At 41.6% G+C, this 17,056-nt stretch overlaps 1 protein-coding gene across 1 annotated transcript in view; it reads right to left on the bottom strand.

The window, feature by feature from the left end:
• Positions 1 to 10,495: 10,495 nt before the first annotated feature.
• The window catches only part of ETV5 (ETS variant transcription factor 5), a gene marked incomplete at its 3' end in the record, with an annotated part of 65,118 nt that continues 58,557 nt past the window's right edge, over positions 10,496 to 17,056 (bottom strand). The window contains exons 11-12 of the mRNA XM_080695914.1: positions 14,561 to 14,662; positions 10,496 to 10,717 (exon numbers count right to left, since the gene is read on the bottom strand). Of these exons, the coding sequence (XP_080552040.1) occupies positions 10,496 to 10,717; positions 14,561 to 14,662 (324 nt within the window). The remainder of the gene's footprint in view (positions 10,718 to 14,560; positions 14,663 to 17,056) is intronic.

Genomic DNA, 17,056 nt, shown 5'->3' with positions numbered 1-17,056 from the left:
AGGTTGAGTTTTCAGAATAGTTTTTAATTTGTGCCTATGGATTTTTCCATTTTTCTACAAAGAACATGTGCTAATTGTGTAATATGAAAAAGGTTATTTTAAAAAAGATTTAACATTTCAAAAATAGACATTTAAGAGCACAAAGCAAGAATAAATAGGAGCCCAAAGGGATAGGGAAGGTAGAGGTAATGACATCTACATCCTTCTTCCTCTGTACTGAATGGCACCTTTTACTTTATTCCTCCATGCAGGGCACCTGGCAGGGGGTGGTAGGCCTCCTTCAGATTTTGAGAATCTAAGAGTGGCAGAGCTAGTAAGTAAGAAAGGCTGAATTGAATTCTCTTTTCTTTTTTGTCCTGGGGATAGGATCCAGGGGCTTTTTGCCTGGGCTATACTCTCAGTCCTTTTTATTTTTTTTATATATTTTTGAAACAGGGTCCCATTAAGTTGCTGAGGGCCTCACTTAAGTTGCCAAGGCTGACCTCGAGCCTGTGATTCTCCTGTCCCAACCTCCCAAGTATTGAGATTACAGCCATGCACCATTACACCAGGAACGCACCATTATACATTTCAAACCCAGGATTTTAAAATACATGGAGCCTTCCCTGCTTTTCATCCCCAACTTTAGGTTCTGGTAGTGATGAGTGATGATCAGTTCTGTTATGCTTGCCACTCCAAGAACTGTCTCCAGTCTCCAGTCTCCGTCAGTATTGCTAATCCAGCCCATCCTCATCTTACCTGATATATCAGAGGTGTCTGCCATGGTAGATCTCTCCTTTCTCTTGAAAGCATGCTCTTAGTTATTCCTACTTCATTGGCCAGTCTTTCTCAGTCTTCTTTCCTTTCCTGATTTTTTTTGGGGGGTATGATACTGGAAATTGAACTGGGGGCATTCTACCTCTGATCAACACCCCCAGGTCTTTTTTAAAAAATGGAAACAGCATCTCACTAGGTTACTGAGGATCTCACTAAGTTACCTCAAACCTGCAATTCTCATTCTCAGGCTCTCTAGTACGAGGATTATAAGCATGTGCCACTATGCCTGGCTTTCCTGATTCCTTTTTATCCTTCAATCTCTTAATCTTGGACTGTCCCAAGTTTCAGTCCTTGAAACTTTTCTCTTATCTACACTTATTTTCTTAGTGATTTCATTCAGCCTCAGCTTTAAATAGTCTCGAATACTGACAACCTCTAATTTCTATCTCCAGCCCGAATCTCTGAACTTTAGACTCCTATATCACAATCAGCATTCCCATGTGATTTCTAATAGACACCTCAAAGTTAATATGACTCGGTGGGATGCCTCTTTATTCCCCATCCCCACCCAAATTTTTCCTTTAAGCCTTTGTCTCTTTAATGGCAACTTCAACTTTCTTTGTGCTCAGGTCCTAAAACCTGGAGCCACAAATGACTTCCTTTTTTTTTTTTTTTTTTTCCACATTGCTTGTCCAGAATCTACTGGCACTACCTTAAAAATGTATTTCACTCTGCTCCTGGTCCATGCCACCACTTTGCCCCACCTGAATTGCTTAAGTCTTGGTGGTCTTTTTTTTTTTTTTCTTCTTTTCTTTTTTTCTCACTTCCCAGTCCTTTTAATATTTTTTTACCAGTCCTTTTAATTTTTTATTTTGAAACAGGGTGCCACTAAGTTACCATGCACTGGCTTCTAATCTACAATCCTCCTGTCTCAGCCTCCCAAGTACTAAAATTATAGGCATATACCACCATACCTGGCTTCTTGCTTCCTTCCTTGCTTCCTGCATTTTATTTCAACTTAGAAGTCAAAGTGGAGTTGGGGGAGAAAAGCAGCGTCTACAAGCCCTGCTAAAACTCGATCTCTATTGCCACAAAATCAGTGCTTTTTATAGCCAGAAAGCGCCATTAGCAGAGAAATAAAAAATGTAAACACAAGGGACAGAGGGGGAAAAAAAAAGACTAGAAGAACAATCGGAGACCAGAAATCAAGCCCGCAATGCAGCAGCGGGGCCGTGCGGGCACCATCTTCCCTCACAGCACCAGGATCCAGAGAGGAAAGGTAAACAAGGAGCTGAAGTGAGCAGCTGCGGATCATTCGGGTGTAATTCAGCAGTTCTTTCAGTGCAAAGAACGTCTAAAACTCCCAGTGGTCAAGCTCATCACATCTTCCAGGGACTCAGAACAGAGCTCAAAACCAGAAAAGAAATACGCCAGCCTCACAGCCGAGGGCGTGGAAGTGGCGCCATATTGCCAACAGTGACAGTGAGTTCACCGTGCCCTCAGCAGCTCCTGATCAACACGCACAATAACCGTGAGTGAAATTGCGGCCCCTAAAGGGGAAATCCCTGTACTGCACGCCCAGGGACTTTGATAATCTCCATGGGTCTGAGATTTTGCAGTCCAACCCAGTGAAGGAGTAGCCGTGGCAGAGATTACCACAGACTCAGGATACAGTGCACCCTAAGTGAAGTTGTAGTGATCCAGGGAAGGCACAAAATTCTGAAATCATGGGAAAGAGGAACAACAATAGAGCAATGAATGCCCACAACCCCATATTATCAGAACCTGATAACACACAAATTCAGAGATCTCCAGAAGATCAAATCAGGAATATAACTGTCGAAATAATACAGGACCTTCGAAAAGAATTTAGAGTCTAAAAGACATAAAGGATGCAATCATTGAGGTAAACAATCGATTAGATCACATGGAGAATAGAATCTCGTTCCTAGAAGAGGATCACTCCAAAAACAAACACATAATTTATAACTTAGGAAAAAAATCAGACAGCTGGAATTTGACATTGAAGAAATGTGGGCCCATTTTAAGAGAGCTAACCTAAGAATAATTGGAATAGAGGAGGGAAAAGAAGGTGAAACCAAAGGGATCAATAATATTTTCAAAGAAATAATACCAGAAAATTTTCCAAACACAGAGCAAGAGATCAATACACAGGTCCGGGAAACGTATAGAACGCCCTTTAGACAGGATCAGAGAAGAGGTTCCCCATGCCACATAATTGTCAAAATGACCAATGTGGAAGCCAAGCAGAGAATCTTAAAGGCAACAAAAATAAAAAGGCCAAGTGACATTTAGAGGCAAACCAATTAGATCATTCCAGACTTCCCAAACCAAGTCATGAAAGCCAGAAGGGCTTGGAGTAACATATTCCAAACTCTGAAAGAAAACAACTTCCAGCCAAAAATTTCCTACCCAACACAACTATCTATCAAATTAGATGGGGAAATAAGAAGCTTCCATGACAAACAGAAACTGAAGAAATTTATGTCTTCTAAACCAGTGCTAGAGAAAATACTCAAAGAGATTAACCACAAAGAAGAAATAGGTAATACACACCAGAACCAGAGAAACAAGATTTTCCATCCAGCAGACAACTAAGCAAAGAAGAATATATTCATGTGTTTATTGGTTAAAATCTTTGGAGATTCATCATTTATTTTAGTCTTTTACCTATTTCTAAATTGTATTTTTTGCTTTTATTGTTGCTAATTTTTAGGATTTCTATTTGGAATATTAATATACCTTCAGATATAGCATTTGGAAATATTTTACCCCATACTGTCAGTAACTTTTAACTGTTTACATTGTCTTTGGATGTACAATATTTTTTTATTTTTTAGGAAGTTTGTTTATTCTGTTGTTGCCTGTGCCTTTGAAATCATATCCAAGAAATTACTGCCAATTTCAATGTTGTGAAGTGTTATGACCCAGGTTTTCTTCTAAAAGTTTATTGTCTTAAGATTTACATTTAGGCCTTTTATCTATTTTGAGTTAATATTTGTATATGGTGTTAGTTAAGGATCCAACTTTATTCTTTTTCATGTAATTATTATTTTTCAACTACATTTAGTGAAAGGATAATTATTTCCTTCACCAAATGTTCTTGGAAACCTTGTCAAAAATAATTTGACCATATAGAGAATAATGTATTTCTAGGCTTTTTATTTTACTCCACTGGTTTATATATCTGCCTTTATAGCAGTACTACACTGTTTCAATTATTGTAGCTTTATAAGGTTTGAAATCAGAAAATGTACATCTAGCTTTGTTCTTTTTAAGATTGTTTTGTGTATTTAGAGTTCATATTTCATGTTAGGATTTATTTTTTATGGAAAAAATGTATGATAGCTTCACCTTAAAAAAAAAAGAAAAAAATATATCCTCTGGTAAGAAAGCGAAAAGAAATATTGAAATGTTATCTCTAAGTGATGAAAAGTTTGATATCAGATGAGTCTGTTATGTGAGATTATCATTGTTCATTTTTGATAAATTGCTATATAGATGTCAACCACTAAGCCAAGCATGGGAAAGAGGAAGGGGGAGGGAATGGTGTGGGGTAGAGTCTAACTGAGTGATATGAGGACATATGTCTACACAAGTTTTTTTTTTAATTCCATTATGATGTATGAATACAGTGCACCAATAAAAAAATAAAAATAAAAAAAGAGGAGCTGGGCATGCTGATTCATGCTTGTAATCCCAATACTTGGGAGGCTGAGACAGAAGGATCACAGGTTCGAAGCCAGCCTCAGCTACTTAGTGAAGCCCTTTGCAACTGAGACCCTGTTTCAAAATAAAGGATAAAAAATAGGGCTGGGGTGTTGCTCAGAAGTAGAACGCCTCGCCGGGCGTGGTGGTGCACGCTTGTAATCCCCGCGCTTGGGAGGCAGAGACAGGAGGATCGCGCAGGTTCGAAGCCAGCCGCGCGCGCTGGCTTAGGAGACCCTGTTTCCAAATAAAAATGTAAAAATAGGTCTGGGAGTGTAGCCCAGAGGTAGAAGGGCTTCCAGGAACCCCAGTACCACAAAAAAAAAAAAAAAAGAAGAAGTAGAACGCCTCTGGGTTCAATCCCCAGTACCATGCACACACATACAAAAAAAGAGTCAAAGTGATCCTTTAAAACATGCATCAGATGATGTTGCTTCTAGCTAAAAAAAAAAAAAAAAAAAAAAAAAAACAAAAACTCTTGATAGCTAAAGATGAACAGAGATGCTGGTCCTAAAATCCTTACCCACCCTAGGTGATAAAACCACTTTCCTGACTTTATCTCTTACTATGCTCTATGTGACTCTCTCTGATCCAGTTTCACAGTCCTTGCTATTCCATAAATATTCCAAGCATGCACAAAGCTTCAGTTTTCTTCCAAATACCCATATGGCAGCCTTTTTTCAAGTCTGTTCAATTTCGAGGCCTTCCCTGACCTCTCTGTTTAAAATCACAACCCTATATCCACATCACTATGTCCTTTCCTCATTTATTGTCACATAGTACTTAGCACCTTCTACCAAATGTCATCTTTATTTTTTGCTCCATCCCCCAGATGTAAGATCCTTGAGAGCAGATATTTGTATCTGTTTTTCTTTTATACTAATCCTAGTACCTGGCATAGAATAGGCACTATGACTAATGCTCAGCATGTTCTACCTTCTATTTTGGTTTCACATGGAGAAACATTTTCCCCATTAGGCTGTGAGCAGCTTAACGAGGGGGGGGCTCCCAAAGAGTTTATCAGTGTCTTACACATAAAGGTGACTGAACGATGGAAACAGACTACATACCTATGAAAAAAAAGGAAAGGAAGTTAACAGGAGAGCTCTGCTAATTATTAAAGGTAGGTATAGCAGACACCATTCATACTGATGCCATGACCACTGGAGTTAACCGTATAGTTCCCAGCACATTGATGGCTGCACCTATTTTTCCTCTTTTCTTCTTTTTTCAATGTGCTTCTAGGAAGCACACCGAGTTAACATCCCTGGGATAGACTTCAACCAACAGGGACATGAGTTGGGGGATAAATGCTTTAGCCTCCTCAGCCTAGGGCCAGTGTGGTGAGAGTAGAGATGGTGTCATAATCAGAGAGCAGGGAGCTGAGTAGTGCATTTGCATGTTTAAAGGGTCATCTCATGTACTACTGTACTACAAACAGACCTTTAGTTTGAAATACCATGTATATAGTTTCTTTTCAATATCCAGCTGTAGATGGATATCCTATAGATACATAGTGAATGTCTGGAAATGAATAAACACATGCTTTAATAAAAATGAATAAACACATGCTTTAATGGTGAGACTGAGTTATCTTTGGAGCTTGAGTTGAGAATGTTTTTAATTGTTGACTTTCCCTGTACACATTCACATACCTTGAGTTCCCCAGGAAACTACTTTTCCTTTTCCCTCTTAGGAGATCTGGGAAATAGCACATTATTGGGGCTCTCACTGACCTCCCAAACCATGAGGCTAAATCCAGTCAACCACAGAGCTGGGGCCAGAACTCAGATGTCCAGCCTTCAAGGGTCTAGTTCTATTTCCACAATAACCACTGTGAACATTCCAAGGAAGAAAGTAATTTTGGAGGCTGACAGCCATGAGTACTTTCAGATTCAATTTCAACAAAATGTAACCATTTAAATAAGTCTGCCAAAAAGGTAATGGAGATTAAAAAAAAGTCAGTAAACTGTGAAGTGCTATCCAAAGGTTAGCTATCTCAGGTTCACTGCCAAGGTCAACATATCCTGGCCTAGATGTAGAGCCAGCTTTTACACTGGAGGAGCTAAGGAAAGGCTGCTCATTCGAAGGTCCCCGTTGAATGGGATCTCCGTGGATTTGCTGGGATGGAAAGGAGAGTCACTTGCCTGAGTACCACCCTCACCCCACCACCTATTTTAAGTACAAGAGACCTATGTTGAATAGAATCAATGCTCACATTATGTAGCCGTATTAAAACTGATGGGTTTCTGGACTTTCTCCCTTGGTTGTATTTTGGAGGCCACACACTGAGTTCCAGCCACCTGCACCACTGGGCAACAGAGTGTCTCTTCCAGGTTTCCAACTGTCTGTGTGCCTAAGTGTTTTTCTTCCACATTAGTTTACATTTGTCCCAGCTGCATTAGAATTTAGATTCTGCACATACTCTGGCTTTCAAAACCACATTCTTTTGCCCTCACACTACCTCTTTGTCATCTAACAACTGAATAAGCATTGTTCCCCTGGCTTGGCTGGTGAAAGAGGACTCTGCGGAAGAATAAACTTCACATTTTCTGGCTTCCTTATCCTCACGCCCAACACTAGAAGGGCAGCAGTGTTTGGTGACCTCCTGCATTAGGTTAACGATCTGGGTCTGGGCCCGGGCTGGATAATGAGCCTGTGAATAATGGGGAGCTGACTGTCAAAGCCTTATCATGGCGAAGCTGAGAGGAGGGCCCCTTTGTCCTGCACCCCCTGCCCCTTCTCCCCAAGCATCTTTTCTTAATCTGTCGAGGCTAATGGGGTTTATGTGGCAGACATTCATTCTCTACAAGCTCTGATTCAAACGGCTGTGCACTGATTCAGTCTCGGATGTTTCTACACTTAAAGGCTTGTAAAACAGTGAAAGAAAGATAGTAGATAAACTTACAGAAAGCCTTCTGTTCTAGGCTTGAAAAAGGCTCCACTTAATTTCTCTACTGTAATAGGAGTCTTGAAAAGCCCGAATAAAATGTGCAGAGAAAGGGTGAAACAAGAACACTGAATGGCACAATACTTCACACAGCTCTGCAAACTTTATTTCCTTCCACAGATTTCCCAAGGGATATGCATTCTTTCTTAAGAGACAGACTTGAGGAGAGATATGTTATATGGCAAGAAAAAAAAACCCCTTTTTATTAATTTTTTTGAGGAACCATCAATGAGTGAAATTTTTTTACTTGTCAAAAGCAAAACCTGTTGGGAGAAAATTAGAAAGTATTTTTTTTTTAATTTTCAAAATACCCACATAAGGGGCCAATCTAGAATAATTCTGGGACTCAAAAGTCCCATACCAGTTAACGTTTTCACATAACCCAAGGTTCAAACATGAACTATGCTTTTAAAACATAGTTACCAAGAGTTGGTGCCTAAGTAGGCTCAGGATGGGGGAATCTCAGTTTAACACTGGCTTGGAAAAGAATCTCTCTACCTTCTATCCGTTTGGACGAAAATTTTAGCCGGAGTTTCCAGGTAACAGTTCCTGCAACCACTTTCAACTCCATCATCCACTGGTAATCCTAAATAGCTGGAAAGCAGGGCCAGGGCTGGAGGTAGGACAAGAGAGGAGGCCAGGTCGCTTTTGCTTGCTTAAAAATTAGGTCAGTGGGGGCAAGAAAGAGGCAGGTCTCAGGCACTTGGTAAACGAAAAGCAAACTTCTTTATTGTACACAGTACAGAATATAACGCAGCTTGGCAGGATGCATACAGCCCTGCGCAGGGGGAAGTATTTCAAATCAAATGGCAGGTTAAAGCCTTTCTGCACTGTAGACTTTCCACACTCTGGAAAAGAAACAAACAAACAAACAAAATAACCCCCCAAAAAACCTGAAAGAAAAAAAAAAAAACAGAAAAAAAAAAAAAAAACTAAAACCAAAACCATCCAAGAGTTGCATGAGTCCATGGGAACGCAATGGTGATGCTGCCGTCATCTGTCCAGTGACAGCACCGGCCACCTACATACAGCAGGGAGGGTAGCTCAGGCTACAAAAGGTTATTTTCATACTTGGTAAAACAGCATAAATTCACAAAAAAAAACCAAACCAGAATAAGTAAAGAAAGGAAAACCAAGTCTATACAGCATTTACAACAAATAAATCTCTAGCCAGCGGGGTTAAAATATGCATCTATGTATAGACTATGTGTAGATTAGAAAGCTATAAATATGGTTTAGAAAGAGTCCTTTGATTAAGAGTACAATGCTAATTAAGGCCCAAGCTACAGGTCTGACACCTTTGTGGGCTAATTAGCTTCCACCAGAGGAAAATCTCATGTTTCCATAGCTGTGAACCGTCCCCCTGATCCCTGTGAACTTCTTCATGAATGTGCTGCTGGTCAGAAGGGGTACTATGGAGCACCCCGCTAATAGAAAAGCACTCAAAGCACAGGCTCCAAACACACACACACACACACACACACACACACACACACACACGGACTCGGCACCATGTCCTTCACGTGTGAGGGACACCACAGTCCCTCCTGCTGTGCGAGTGTCACAGGGAGTGTAGATTCCATCACCAGGGCAGGCAGCAAGGCGCTACCACTTTATAGTGACTTTTCCTCCACTTGGAGCTCAACTCTTACATAGCTTTAGCTTGGTTGTTTTAAACTTTCTCAGTATAATACAGCAATAGGAATAAACTTTAAAACAAAAAGTGGCAGAAAAACCAGAACGTTAGTTAGCACTGTTTCACTTGTCAGTGTCACATGTGAGTCTCAAACTCTACTGAATTGTTATGCAGGGGTTCAAAGTCCAAGACTTAAAGAAAAAGGAAACAAACAGATGAAATGGGAATTGTCATCAGTCACGCCCAGGGAAGAATCCCTAGGGTTCCCACCAGGTGGCCAGGTTTCAAATGGACATGACATATAGTATGTACATCTGCTTCCCAGAGAGGGCACGTTAGTGGGACTTGGGGAACTATACACATAGAATCTAAGCTTGTGTCCAGGCTGCCCTGCACACTTCAAAAATGTACAACTCAGGTGCAAATGTTCCATCAGGTTGTCTGGTGCAGAAAGCACAAAGCAGGCAACAAAGCGGGCTTTCCCACGGCTCAGGAGAAGCCCCAGCAAAGCCCCTCTCAAGCTGCAGCGTCTTTGTAAGTCGGCACGGCCCTGCCTAAGGGACACAGTGCACAGTTACCAAAAGGTTTGTTTTTGTTTTTTTGCTTTAAATACCAAAACTACAAAAATCAGTTTATAAACTGTTTTTCCAAAACAACCACCAAAACAAAGCAACCCCCCCACCCGAATCAAAGCAAAACAAAATACTGTCAAAAGTGTTAATCGCCCTGCTTCTAAGATGAAAGCCATCCACATTCAGCCATGTGACTGGGAAGAGAGGGGGCTTGCCCTCCGTGGCTGGAAGGTTCTTGAAAGTAGCAATGGTTTATGATTTGAGAACCATGGAGTGGGTAACAGCTGTCCTGACTTCCCCCCTTTGCTAGACCAAGGAGAAGTGTTTCAGATTGAGCTAGAAGAGCTCTTCAAAATTCAACATGTGTTTTTAACCCTTAGTGGTCTGAGCCTCCCTAACTCAGTCTACCTACTTTTCCATGGGCTAGTGATTTCTCTTTCAATAAATTGTGCAAATCAGAGCCCTTCTATGTAAAGGCATTTAGTAGTCCATGACCAACACAGATTGTCACAAACTCGGTCCCGTTTTGTGGGTACTAACCTGAACAAGGTATTGCTTTGCATATACTGTCCGTGCTGGTAAGGAGGCTCCATTTCCACCTCTTCCCAGAAACTTCATCAGAACCAGAGTCAAGGCATCAGCCTTTTGGTGGTTTTTCTGCCCCTCCCTGTTCCCACTCCCCAGTCAAGGTATCTGCCTTTCAGGTGTCAGTCCAGAGACAGCCTGGGCTCTCCAGATAATACTTAAAGGGCAAGCTTTAGAACAGCCAAGAACACAAACAAAACCACTGCCCTCATTTGCCTGGATGGGAACTGCTAGCTCTGGGGTTTGGCTGCTCAGCCACTCTGAGACTTAGTAAGCGAAGCCTTCAGCATAGGGGAGGCTGCTGCAGCGATCCATGTCCAGGAGGTAAGCGGGGTTGTCTTCAAAGTGGGTCAGAGGCAGGGTGTCCTCTTCGCTGAGGGGGCATTCAGACTCCGCCTTCAGGAATGGACGCTGATTGTCGGGGAAGGCCATGGAGAAAAGGGCATCTGGGTCACAGACAAATTTGTAGACGTACCGTTCCCCTGCCACCTGTGAGAAAAACACACCTTAGGAGGACCAGCTGGAACAGGGCATGGGGGTCAAGAAAACAAGATCTTTTGAAGTCCAACCTCTTAGGGAGCCAAGAATCAAAAGAGATCTTAAGGAACTAATTACCTGAATCATTTGAATTTGAAAAATATTGCAGACCTATAACCTGCCAAGTGCCTGTATGGTATCACAGCTCATCAATCGAAAAGAGTGATACCTGAATTTCAAATTCATACCAGATAGGGTGTGTGTGTGTGTGTGTGTGTGTGTGTGTGTGTGTGTGTGTGTGTTCTTGGGGAATGAAACCAGGGGCATTATGCCTTTGAGCTATCCCCAGCCATATTTTACATTCTGAAATAGGACTAAGTTGCTGATGGTCTCACTGATTTGCTGAGGCTGGCCTTGAATATGATCTTCCTGTCTCAGCCTCCCAAGTACTGGGATCACAGTTGCACACCATCATACCCAGTCAAACAGGTTCTTTCAGAAGAAAATCCTTATTTTCTGTTTTCTATTGATAGCTTAGAAACATAGCTCTGGGGTTCCAAGGTCTGAGCATTAAAGCGTATAATGCAGAAGCCAGAGCACATTTACAGTTGCCTCCAAAGGGTACAATCTTCACAGGATAGATTTGTTATTTTTAAGGGTTGGGAATTTGATTAGAGAGTCTGTGTGGAAATTTTAAATATGTGCCAGAGCCAAGTAGAAATGTTTTTTTGGCGTACCTGCAGTTTCAAATTACTCACTGCATGGCTCTACTGTACTACACTGAAGGAGCTAATAACTGCCATGATATGGATTTCATGCATTATAATATTATTAGAACCCAGAAAGTCTTGATTATTCCATGGCTCATGGTGTAGCTGATAAGCCATTCAGGCCAAAGAGATCACCATCTCTCTGATGGTTGTTTAGCCACAGTGCGGGAGGGCACATATGCCTGAAAAATCAAACCTGATCATTGGCTTGCCAGATGCACAGGGACAAGGAAAGGCCACTACAATGACTGATCAAATACATATTTCAGAGTAAAAAATTCAAACTACTGTGGTGAGTTTAACCATACCCTTCCATCATTCTGCTCTGATTCTCAAATCTCTTTTTAGTTGAAGAAATATAGCTTTGTTTCCAAATCTTGGGTTTAAGAAGTCTGTTGCTATAGTGGCTGAGTATAATCATGCCAATAGGTCTTAAAGCTTGTTTTAGTTTTTGCAGTACTGGGGTGGAACCCAGGGGCACTTTATTTCTGAGCTACACCCCAGCCCTATTTTATTCTTTATTTTGAAACAGGGACTCACTAAGTTGCAGAGGGCCTCACAAGTTGCTAAGACTGCCGCGAATTGGCAAGCCCAAGTCTCAGTCTCCCAAGTACTAGGATTACAAGCGTGCGCCACCATGCTCAGCTTAAAGCCTGTTTTATGATGACTCTTCTTTCTGCATCTAGCCACCAGAACATGGTGTCTACATCAACATTCCTTAGAACTCAAACATCAGGAACCAGAGACTATGTGTATAAAATTGGATGGTGATCATCTTCACCAAAAGCAGGCCTTAAGGGTGGCAGGTGTATATAACCAATCATCTCTATTTAGTTTTGGAAGCCACAGCTTTACTCTAAGTCCCTGCCTCCAACAAGTTTGCGTGGAAGAGTGAGGTGGAGGGTAGAGTGGCAATACTGCTAGATCAGAAGCCGGGAGCAGTGTGGCTTCCAGTCCTGGGTCTGTCATGAATCAGACTGGACTCTGTCAACCTCAACCTCAACTTTCCCTTTAAAAATTAAGGGTAGAGGACATACATTGTGGTGGCACCCCTGTAATCCCAGCTATTTGGGAGACTGAGGCAGAATTGCAAGTTCCAGGCCAGCCTGGATAATTCCACAAGACCCTGTTTCAAAATGACAAATGAAAAGGGTTGGGAATGTAGCTCAGTGGCAGAATGCCCCTGGGTTCAATCCCTTAGTACCCAGTATAAATTGAGGGTAGAGGACCACCCTTCCCACACTGAGAAGCTGCATTTAATTTTTTTGTGTATGGTGTATGGTACGGGGGGGGGGGGGGTTGAACCCAGGAGCATTTTACCTCCGAGCTGTACCCCCAGCCCTAGCTTGCATCCACTTCTTCATTAGTTCTCATTTACTCATGGGTCATGTACTAAAGAAAACAATTAATTCCTTATACTGGATAGCACATTATTATTTCTGGAACATTTTCTTTATTTTTTGGTGGTACTGGGGGTTCCTGGAAACCCTTCTACCTCCGGGTTACACTCCCAGACCTATTTTTATATTTTTATTTGGAAACAGGGTCTCTTAAGCCAGCGAGGCTGGCTTCGAACCTGTGCGATCCTCCTGTCTCTGCCTTCCAAGAGTGGGGATTACAAGCGTCCGCCACCACACCCGGCTAACATTTTCAAATATATTACACTGAGAGGTTACAGATCACAGCAGGTCTTACTGCCTACATTTTTAACTGCAAAAAAGAAGATATTCTGGAGGGTAAGTGACTTTCCTCAAAATACAGGGCTACCAAATGGGAGTGTTAGACTCAGAATCCACTAAAGCCTCATTCCCAGGTCTTCCTGTACTCTTTTCCTGTTTTATGCTCAGAAATAAAATTTTCTTCCACTATCCTACTTCCCAGGATACTGAGGTTACATTTCTTCATGTTGGTTCTGGAATTGGGAGCAGCAAAGGAATGATGGCTTTCCTTTCTACATTTAGGATTCCACCTGATGACATTAACTGTAAAAGGAGTACTTGGGAGGTTGAGACAGGAAAATAGCAAGTTTTCAGACACCCTCTGCAACTTAGTGAGACTTGCAAAATAAAAAATAAAATAAGACTGGGAGTGTAGTTCAGAGATGGAATGCCCCTAGGTTCAACCCGCAGTATTACAAAAAACAAATGAACCAACAGAAACATTCAAAGGGGAAGAAAGATTAGGAGAAAATGAGTATTGATTGCTAATAAATGGTCATGGGATTTCTTTTAGGTTAATAAAATGTTCTGAAATGATTGTGGTGTATAAATTATGGTTGTATAATTAAAGATGCTCATCAGTAAAGTCAGGTCTTTATAAAATTTGAATCACTTCTGATCCCAAGTATTTCAGATAAAGAACATGCAATCTGTACCATGTAGTCTGCCTAAAAGTATAAATGCTAAAATCTGGAGTACCAATCAATATAGAATTTGATGGCTAAGAAAGACAAGAAAAAAGCTTCTCATCTTCTACTTATCTCTGGGATTTTAAGACTGTAGTCCCTCATGACCTACCCCAATAAAGATGTTGTATTGTCTGGCTTCCCCAAAATAGGCTTCATCCTCTATTTCTGCAAAGAGCAACCTGCTACTGGGTGACTCAGCTGCCATTTTGTAAACATTGGGTTTTCCATTTGAGTTTAGTTTCTATAGATTCTGAAAGAGAATTATGACTTTCATGTTCCTCTAACACCTCAGAGGGTATTGGGAGCAGGTTAAGAAGCCAAGGTGTTTTACAACTAAAGACTTCAACCTAGTTCTTATGGGAATAGACCTTCAAGTTGATTCGCTTATATGCTTCTTTAGGGATACAACAGTTGACCTAAGATTTCAAAATCAATTTAAACAAAGCAGAGGAGGCTATTTTTTCTATTGTGTCTTCCACATGTAACTCTGGTTTCTGTGCACACAATAGCATTAAAGGTGCTCCTAATATCCCATTTGATTCTTGTCTTCTGTCTTCAAAATTCTTTCCTACTACAGAATCATGTACAAGGCTATTACAAATGAACTGACTACAGAAGCCCTGGCCATTTTCTTTGAAGGTGATCAGAGTGGTCCAAGCATCTCTTAAAATTGCTCACCTTTTGCATGATGCCCTTTTCATAGTAATAGCGTAGAGAACGGCTCAGCTTGTCATAGTTCATGGCTGGCCGGTTCTTCTGGATGCCCCAACGCCGAGCAACCTTAAGAAACAAGGAAAGCAAAAAGCAATGCAAACACACTTCCTAGGACTAGAGTTTCCTCCTAGTCCCAGGAGCATTACTTCTGTAACCTGCCTTCTTTCATCAGTGACCCATTTCTCTGACCTGGAAGGGAAAGCACTGAATTCCCTCAAGACCAAACATTGAACAAAGGTGATGGTTCAGTCACAGCTGCTCCGAGGTGAGACCTAGAGGTAGAAGAATCCTAGCGCTTGAAGATTGCAGAGGGCTTGGCTAATGTCCCAGAGGCTGTAGGCTCTCTACTGTTTCTCCACATATGAATTATTGACCAATACCCATACCATTAACATGTTGCCTTTAAGTGCTATGGTTTCTGTAGTAGTCAATAAGGAATAATTAGAATGGTCATTTCTGAAACATTAGAAACACACTGGTGAGTTGCTAATGGGCCAGCAGAGCAAAAGTTCAATTCTAATAAGATTGGAGAGGGGCTGGGAGATGTTTACTTATTGCAGCTCATGGACTAAGGGGGAATCAGATCATTTCGGCCTTCTGCCATCCAATCCCCTGCTCCCAGAAGACTTGCAGAATGGACATTAAAACATGTAGCGCCATTATCCACTTAATGAAAAATTAACAGAGCCTCCCAAACAGTTCTAAAGTGCATTATATCCCACCCGGTCCACCTGAGGTACAGCGATGGGGAGATGTAATTGGAGCTTTGGGCAAAGAAGCCTTACAACAGGACAACTTAGTAGAGTCTACCCAATTATCAGGGCAGCCAAGCAATTTCTAAGTATCTCAACTTCCAGAGTACTACTTATCAATTTGACTATTGAGGCAGGAAAATAACAACCCTGGATATGTGAGTTTTCTCAGAGGTCTTTAAATACATGCAAATCAGAGGTCATGTTTTGAACATTTTGGGGTCAGTTTGGAGAATTAAAAAACATTCTTTTGATCTTTTAAAAGACAAATGTTAAATGTGGAATAGGAAAGTAGAAAGAAAACAGCATTTCACATAAAGTATTCCCTTAAGGTATTTGGTCAGGATGAAAGCAACATCTCCTGAATACCGGACCCTAAAATGACCTTTATTATAAGTATCAGAGGAGCCAGGCGTGGTGGTACATGCCTGTGGTGCATGAAATCCCAGCTACTCTAGAGCCTTAGGCAGATAGATGGCAAATTCAAGTTACTGAGGCTTCAGTAACTTAACAAGACCTGTCTCAAAATAAATTTAAAAGAAGGACTGGGAATGTTTCTCAGTGGTAAAGTACTTATCTAGCAAGTATGATAAAGCAACTCCCAATACTGCAACAACATCAACAGTAGCAACAACAGAAAGCAAAACAAAAGCCAAGGAAAATATGGTAAGAAGGGAAATCTGCTAATCTAAGTTTTTTCTACTCTGTTAAACAGAAAGGACGTTCCCTGTAACTAATCTTTAACCACTGTCAGCCCCAGTGATATAGGGAAATCTCAAAGAAGCCCAGCCTCATCATTTTATTATGCTGAGTGGTAGAAAATAATTTTGACTATTCTTCAACTTCAGTGGTGACCTCTTTGCTGTTCCCTGCACATACAATCGCTTACTGGAGAGAGGTTTTGTATATGCACAGATTTCAAAGCAGCTCTGGTAGCCATAGTTACTGACTCATCCTTCCAGGCCAGAGCACGATGATTCAGTAGCCCTCACCGAGCTGCTCCTCCTATAGTAATGCACGATGCGGCACAGTTCCAGAGCAGCTGGAGACGAGGGCTGCCCCTCTTCTGCAGTTGGGGTCGCAGGCAGGAGATGGTTGCCAGCTCTCTCTCTCACCCCTCCAATCAGCTGCTAAGGGGGGCACACATTTGAAGGAATGAGTCTGGAGGAGTTAAAAATCCACCACGTCTGTCCTCCTCCTCTTTGAAGACAGAGCGGCGGCAGCAGGGGAGCGGCTCTTTCTAGCAGTCCAGTCTCTACCCCTCCCATGGCATCAGTTATCTGCCACATGTTCAACAAACAACCCTACCCCCCAAAATATTCATTAATGCAGATTCACAGTTAAAATGGCTCCAGATTAAAGCCGAGTCAGTCATAATTGAGAGGGTGCTAAGCTGGATGACTATCAAAAGACATTTGATTAGGGGGCCTGCCAAAACGCAGTTCTAAAACCACAATTTCCATGCACAGTGTAATGGATATTATGGATAATTACCCAGAGTGCACCACTCAGCCACACAGCTGCCTACAATTAACGTCCCCAATAGCTTCCTCCTCCGCTTCACCCTCCAAGCTCCCCCATGACGACTTCTTACAGCTTTTCCCAGGAGTTGGTATCTTCCTGACATTAACAAGAACGAGGCCTGCACAGCCACACAAGTAATAGAAGGGAAAACTCAACAAATGTGGCATGTCCAAGGAACCCAGTT

Source organism: Muscardinus avellanarius, assembly GCF_963383645.1.
Source record: "Muscardinus avellanarius genome assembly, chromosome: 5".
NCBI classification, from domain to species: domain Eukaryota; kingdom Metazoa; phylum Chordata; class Mammalia; order Rodentia; family Gliridae; genus Muscardinus; species Muscardinus avellanarius.
Note: the sequence above shows the minus strand (reverse complement) of the source record. Positions and strands in the feature narration are given on the sequence as shown.